Source organism: Silene latifolia, chromosome 10 (assembly GCF_048544455.1).
Source record: "Silene latifolia isolate original U9 population chromosome 10, ASM4854445v1, whole genome shotgun sequence".
In the NCBI taxonomy this organism is placed as follows: Eukaryota; Viridiplantae; Streptophyta; class Magnoliopsida; order Caryophyllales; family Caryophyllaceae; genus Silene; species Silene latifolia.
Window position 1 is genome coordinate 34,961,856 of NC_133535.1, and position 7,841 is coordinate 34,969,696.

The following is a 7,841-nucleotide window of genomic DNA, read 5'->3' on the forward strand; positions in this document are numbered from 1 at the left end:
ATCCATAATTTTCCAAAATTTCGATTAATCTCGTATGAATGAAATCAGAAAGTAAGTATTAATCAGATTTCGATTAATCTCACAAATTCCAACGATTAATTTCGATTTCAATTAATCTCGCATGAATGAAATCAGAAAGTAATATAACAAGTAATTATTAAACGATTTAACAAGAATTTATAAACGATTTAACAAGAATTTACCTGCATGAATGAAATCGGGATGAATGAAATAAAATCGAAATCGAAATAAAACCCAAATTTATGAATGATATAGTAATTTATGAATGATGATATGAATGGGATTTTGGGGGGTTTAGAGTGTCGGTGGGATGTATGGATAGATGGTTGGTGAGTTGAATGATGATATGCATGTGTGGATAGAGTTAATGTTGATATTTTGTTTTAGTTTTCATCGTTTTCTTTTTTTTTTTAAATAAAAAATTGTATTTTTTTGAAATAGTTGAGTGGTAATATTTTGTAAATTGTATTTTTATGTAAGTATTATAAATATTAAATACTTTGTATTTTGTAAATTGTATTTTTATGTAAATATTAAATTAAAAAAATTATTTTTATGTAAATATTGCTTTCTGATTTTTTATGTAAACTGTCAATTAATATTTTAAATACGATCACCAATATAATCGATATATCGTCAATAGAACTGATAATAGCCATTGGATTAATTATAGCCATTAGATTAGAGAATAGCCGTTGGATTGATTATATCCATTAGATTAGAAATATAGCCATTGGAATGATTATACCCATTCGATTAGGAATATAGCCGTTACATAAAAAACTTATATATACCCCATATGGTTGTTGAACAAAATCACTCATACATTTTTCCTTCTTTCAAATCACTCTCACAAAATCACCCTTACAAAAAAACTATTAGAATGTATGAGTCAAATTCCGATTCTAATTCATCAAACGATAATATTGTCGATCAAAATAGGCTTTCCGATTACCAATGGGAAATCGAAACCGATGAAAGATTTGAGGCTATACAAAACCTTATAGCCCAACGTATGAATGAATACGTTAACAGAAGAATTCGTCAACCAAATCCTCCTCCTAGACGTCGTAGGAGAAACATTGAGAGGAATCGTGAAGAAAGTCATAACCAAATCCTCCTCCACTCTTTAATGACGTTTTAGAAGAATCTGCCCACCTGTTAATTTTTTGGTTAATGGTACGGCCTATAATATGGGATATTATCTTGCTGATGGTATATATCCTGGTTGGGCAACATTTGTTAAAACAATTAATGCGCCCCAAATTCAAAAGCATAGGTTATTTGCAGCTCGACAAGAAAGTTGTTGAAAAGATGTGGAACGTGCTTTTGGCATCCTACAAGCTCGATTTGCGTTCATCAAACGCCCTTGTCTTCTTTGGGATCGAGCTAATATGGGAAAGGTTCTTATGGCTTGTATTATTATGCATAATATGATAGTTGAAGATGAAAGAGAAACTTATCGTAACTATGAAAACATAATCGCAGAGTTCAAAGAAGATAATCCGACTTCAGCTAGTGATGATCCATATGAATATCATCGTCTTAGAAGATCGCCTCAAGAATGATTCATAGAAATTCATGGTGAGATTAGTGATCGTGCCACTCATAACGCTCTGAAAAATGATCTCATTGAGCATATTTGGCAAAACTTCCGTAACTCGAATTAGTTTAGAACTAGTGTAGATCCCGCACAAATGCGCGGTATTTTAGATAATAACTTACAAAGATGTCAAATATTACAGTTTAGTAACATGTAATGAATAGATCCCGCGCAAATGCTATTACAATTTAGATTGTTGATACGATTGACGTTCTAACAGAACCTTATTATATAAATTACTTCACTGTTACAAATAATATTATTATACGATTACATTAACCAAAAAAATAACCTCAAGTAATGAATTAATTATACAATAAAATTAGAAAAATTGCAAAAGGAGTTGGTCAACTTGTAGTACCTTTGTACCATAAGACAGAAAAATAGAATTATAAAAGACATATTTTTAAGCCAAACTTCTTATCATTAAATGTCAATAAATTTTTATCATAAAACTCTTTAAAGAAAAAAAAATAATTTCGGTATCATAAAATAGACTGGAGATAAACTTATAGCGAATGTAATATATATATTGAATCTTGTAAATATTTACATGTAAAAAATTATGTCCATTTATTACTCATCATACCTATAGTATATGCTATAAATACTTAGCCCAAATTAGGAAGTATTTTTTAGGCGGGAAAAATGAGAGTTTCACCTATTCATTTAGTAAATAGGGGATGCATTTTTTTATTTCGTAGTATTTAATGTTTTTTAACATCGTGTTTTTTTTTTTTTTTTGAATTATGTATGCGGTTTTTTTATATGTTGACTCATGCTTTCAATAAAGTTTATTTATTGCCAATTTTTTTTTTTTAATGTACACTATAAAATTAATTTACTTAACATTTTTGAGTAGAATTTATTTAAAATATGAAAAGAATAATTTAGTTGTAGTATGTTATTAAATAATAATTGTAAAAGTAAGAGAGAGGTTTTGGTGGGGTAGTGAATGTGGTAAATGATTGGAAATGTTGGAAAGTGGAAAAATGATTGGGTTGGTGACCCAGGTCGTGACCTTCTGCTTGAGAGGGTGAAAGTGGAGTCAAGATTAATAAGGTGCGATTAAGAGGAAAAATTTTGGTGACCCGATTAAGGCGACCTTCTGCTTGGGGATGGTCTAAGTCTGTCAAAAATAATGTGAATACTTATCTATACGTTTTCTCCACTATTAGCGGTCAGCAGTTGCATTGCAACCTTCAAATAGTCGTGAACAAAGGCCCCTGACACTCCATTATGAGGCAAATGATCTAATATTTCAATCACAATCTTTAGGCGCTTGTGCTCATGGCTATTAGTAAATTCTTCATAATTTGAAAATGAATCATCAATAATGTCCTACAATAATATAGCCGTGTTTGTATTGTTGTTATCACCCACAAATATCAAAACAAAAGAATTAGCTCAAATTGGCACCAGATTTTTATAAGAAAATTATAAGTATTGAGAATTACTTCATTGTAATTCCGAAAAAAAGGGTACATCTTATCCAAGAATTAGTGCATAGTTTACAATCTACAAACTAGCAGGAGCACAAGAAAGGTCGGATAAGTACACAACCAAAACACTAAACAAACAATTGAAAAGATTACAATCGCCAACCACACTTCTCATATGAATATGAAACTCCAATGCTTGAACGGCTAAGTGTCGCAGAGTTAGATAATCTACTTAAGAATTTCATAAACAATTTATTAAAAACTGCATCTCTCTTGTGTTTACATAATCTAATCTAGTCTTCTACGGAATATCTTTTGTAAAACAACATTACATAAGAATAACAACTCCGCATTTCCGTCATTTAAAGGAAACCACTAGCAATCCCAATATCCGGAAATTAAACACAACCTTTGATTGCCGAAAATCAAATCAAAAAAACTAGTATCCATAACACACAAACAAATCAATCGAAACTCAAATAAAATCAAAATAAAATTGAACACAAACAGATTATAAACTACTACTTCATTCCATTAATTGAAAACGATTCAAATTACAAAACACCAAACATAAACTAAAACCCTAATATATCTCATTCAGATCTAACATTTAAACAACACTAAGCAACAACAACAGGAAGAAAACAGCCTAAAACAAATCAAGCCCTCTCACCCCTAATCCTCCTAGCCAATTGAATATCCTTAGGCATAATAGTAACCCTCTTAGCATGAATAGCACACAAATTAGTATCCTCAAACAACCCAACAAGATACGCCTCAGCCGCCTCCTGTAATGCAGCAACAGCCGAACTCTGGAATCGTAAATCCGTCTTGAAATCCTGAGCAATCTCTCTCACCAGCCTCTGAAACGGGAGTTTCCTGATCAACAACTCCGTACTCTTCTGGTACTTCCTGATTTCACGCAATGCAACAGTTCCGGGACGGAATCTGTGGGGTTTCTTAACTCCTCCGGTTGCTGGTGCTGACTTGCGAGCGGCTTTTGTCGCGAGCTGCTTTCGTGGTGCTTTCCCTCCGGTGGATTTTCTTGCGGTTTGCTTTGTTCGTGCCATTTTCGGGTTCAGTATCACAAATGGTATCAGAGAGGGTGTTGTTTCTCGGTTGTGATGGAAAGTGAGGGGTTTGAGTTGTGGTGTGGGAAATGAGGGGAGTGTTGAGGGGTTTATATATAGGAAATAAAGATGGAGTTGGGAGAGATTTGGGACGTTGGTTGAAGAGTTTATCGTACGGGTGAGATTTTGTTTGAGAGTTTTTACACGGATCGTGAGTTGCGGATCGGTGACGTGGAGGGGATTTCGTCTTGTGTAGGCGCGTATTTGATTTTTGGGAATTTCAAAACTGTGACAAATTGAGCGGGTAATTGAAAAGATAAATGGCTCAGTAGTAAGTATTCGCGAAAGTCGCAGTTGAGTTTTAGACCACCTCAAGCAAGGTCAATTGTTTGGTCATGACCTTGCTTGGTCATGATTAATAATTTAATTAAGCTATTTAATTGGTGATTAAAGTTGTTAATTTGTTATCAAATTCAATAAAAGGTAAATTTGTGACCTTGCTTCATTCTCGTGACCTCTTCCATGAGCCAATAGATGTCATTTTCTAGTTTGTTGGACACAAAAAAAGGACAATTCCAATATGCTTTCTCCTCTGCCAAAATGTTGCTCTGTCATTTCCGCAAAAAATGAGAAAAGGAAAGAACAACTTAATAACAAAATTAAATGATGAATATATACTAAATTAAAACAAGAAAAAATATAAATATATTAAAAAGGGCTATATTTTTTAATTGTTAACAAAATAAACTCAATTTTGATGTATTTTGACCCACTTAATAACAAAATTAAATGATGAATATGATGGTGATCTTCGATCGATGATGGTGGTGATGAAGATCGATGATTTGGGTTGGGATTGATTTGGGATCTGGTAATTAATAGATGGAATGTGATGATGATGATGATGATGGAAGATCGATGTTTCGAGATCTTGTTGCATCACTTTTGTCATGTATGTTATCTGATTTGTTCTTATTCCAAAGTAACTCAGCTTCTCACTGAAGATGGAGATAGAGATGGTTGATGGAGATCGATGACTCGTTTTGCTAGTGATGGAGATCGATGACTCGTTTTGATAGGAGATTTGCGAAATAATATGTAAGGGGGTGTTTGGTTCACCCAATATAGGTATGAGGTGTGGGTTTGGAATGAACTAAACCCATACCATGTGTTTTGTTGACAAAATTGAAGGTTTGATACCCATACCTCAAACCCATGAGGTATGGGTTTTTTATACCCAGGGTGGGGGATGGGTATGAGATTGATACTCATGGTATCAAATTACAAATATTAAAAAGTGATAAAAAAATTGTAAAAAAATCATTTTATATATTTATTTGATTAAATTTTCTCTACATGATTTAATAGTATAAAAATTATTATTAAAAATATTGTCTTTTGAAGAGTTTTTAGCTTTGATTAATTTATAACCCCATACCCCCAAAATTGAACCAAACACAAGGTATGAGGTATCAAGTTCCAACCCGATACCACCCAGGTATGATTCCCAATTCCAAACCCATACCCAAGCGTGACCAAACACCCCCTAAATAAGATGGTAGATGTCGATGTCGATGATGAACAAAGCACAAAAATTTGGGATGAAGAAATGAGAACAGATGGAAGAAATAAGGAGATGGAAGATACTTGATAAAACATGAGATGATTTGGGAAATAAAAGAAGGGAGAGAAATTAGGATTTTGGATCTTGATTGGGAAAAAAATTGGGGATTAATTTGTAAAATGGGAGATTATTTTGGGGAAGAAGAACCAAGTTTGATTTTGTAGTTTGTGAGCTCAACCACGTTAACTTGGTTTCTTTCGTGTATTTTTAGTTTTTTTTTTTTTAATTCGATTACGTCTTTTGATTTAAAATACGATTGTTATATTAATTTAATTTTTTATCTAATATCCGGATTATAAAATTAGAATATTTATTATATAATTATTATTTTGTAATAAAAATATTTATAAAATTATAAAACTAAAATTAAGTTGTATAAATTTAATTAGAAGTGAAAAAGTAAGAGAGGTATTTTGGTGGGGTAGAAAAGGTAGAAAATGATTGGAGATGATGAAAAGTGAAAAATGATTGGATTATTGACCCAGATTGTGACATTCTGCTTGGGAGGGTGAAGTGAAGAGGAAGGGACAGGCTGGAAGTCTGGAACACTCTTAATATTTTTTTTATTTTCCTTTTTTTTAACTCGTTTGCTGATTTCTACCAAGTATAAAAGCTAGGTTTTCTAAAACTTTTTGATTGACTAATAACTTTTAGGATTTGAAATTTTTTTATTTAAGTAGGCCCTCCATGTTCATCACAATCTTTAATTACTCTCTCACCTTTCTTTCATTAATTACACTTTATGGAAAAAAAGAAGTGAAATCCTCACATATTCATAAAAATACTTCACATCAACAGTAAAAAAAATAACTTATAAACATGCAAGTACCATATCTCAATCTTTTCACTCATTAAAATCTGAAAATAAAAAAGTATTCTAAAAACAAATATTACTAACCATTGAAACGGAAGGTTTGGGCACAATTATATTTTTTTTTTCATGTGCTTCAATTTGCTTTATAAAGAAATTTTTGTAAAACAAGAAAAAAATGAAAAAGAAAACATCCACCAAAAATATACTCCGTAACATAATTTGTAAGCAATATTAAATCTAGACAAAGTATTAAGTCCTTTTTAGGATCGGTATTATGGGAATTTTTTTTTAATGAAGCAAATTAAATTGGGTGAAAAGAATTAATAAATGGACTAAGGATGATAATAGCAGTGAAATGAAGGGCAATAAGATGATCAGGAGTGGTATCATTATCAAGGATTTTTTTCTATTATCAAAACAATTGAAATGAGTGTGTTTTATTGGTTATCAATAAGGTGGATCAACTAGGTTTTATAGTGGGTAAGTGCTGGCAAATTCGACCCATTGTTTAAGTGATGTTTCATTGTTTCGATTCTAGCCCATGACTTATCCGACTTAATTAACCCATTGTTTATTTTTAAAATGGACAACTACATATGTTAGGGTTTTACCTAAACATATAGTTATTGCCTTAAATAAATGACGTTATATAGGTCGGGTGAAAGTATAAGTAAGATTATACGAGTTACGAGTCGAGTTAGGATCAGTGTACGGGTCGAAATGAGTTTTTGATAATATTTTTTGGATCGAATTTTTTAAAAAAATAAAATTGCACTAAATATAATATTAATAATTAAATCAGATTTATCGCTTACGTTTCTTTTAGTAAAACAAATATAAAAATTAAGTTTTTCTTATTGGGTACATGGGATTGGGGAATTTTATTTACGGAAATTGTTTGATTAGTCGGTACTCTTATTAATTAAGATAAATATACCGCCGAGTATATGTGAAAAAATTATTATTTTCTAGCATTGTTTGATTAATCAGTATTCTTATTAATTTGATTTTTTAAAATTATCATAAAACTGAATTTTTCATTGTATAATTTAAAGTATTATTATTAATATTTAATTATTATATCAATTAGATTATATAAATATTAGTTTTTTAAAAATTATATTAGTGACTTATTTATTTTACATTCACATTTAAGATACATTTATCTTTGATCCACGGATTCGGTGGCGTTTCAACCTAAATTAACGTATTATTTCGGCTTAATTGGGTCCTAAGTCATGATTTGTCGGACGTGACCTTCAAAATG

The 7,841-nt window shown here is 31.3% G+C and overlaps 1 protein-coding gene across 1 annotated transcript; it reads right to left on the reverse strand.

Annotated features, from left to right (window-relative positions):
• Nucleotides 1-3,575: 3,575 nt before the first annotated feature.
• Nucleotides 3,576-4,231, reverse strand: LOC141605478 (histone H3.2). Its single transcript, XM_074424265.1, has one exon. It carries the CDS (start codon nt 4,134-4,136, stop codon nt 3,726-3,728), a length of 411 nt encoding a protein of 136 aa, XP_074280366.1. The 5' UTR covers nt 4,137-4,231; the 3' UTR covers nt 3,576-3,725.
• Between the last annotated feature and the right edge of the window lie 3,610 nt (nt 4,232-7,841).

What these genes read in the sequence shown, in the direction of transcription:
- LOC141605478 (XM_074424265.1), bottom strand. Translation starts at nt 4,136, where the DNA reads ATGGCACGAACAAAGCAAACCGCAAGAAAATCCACCGGAGGGAAAGCA.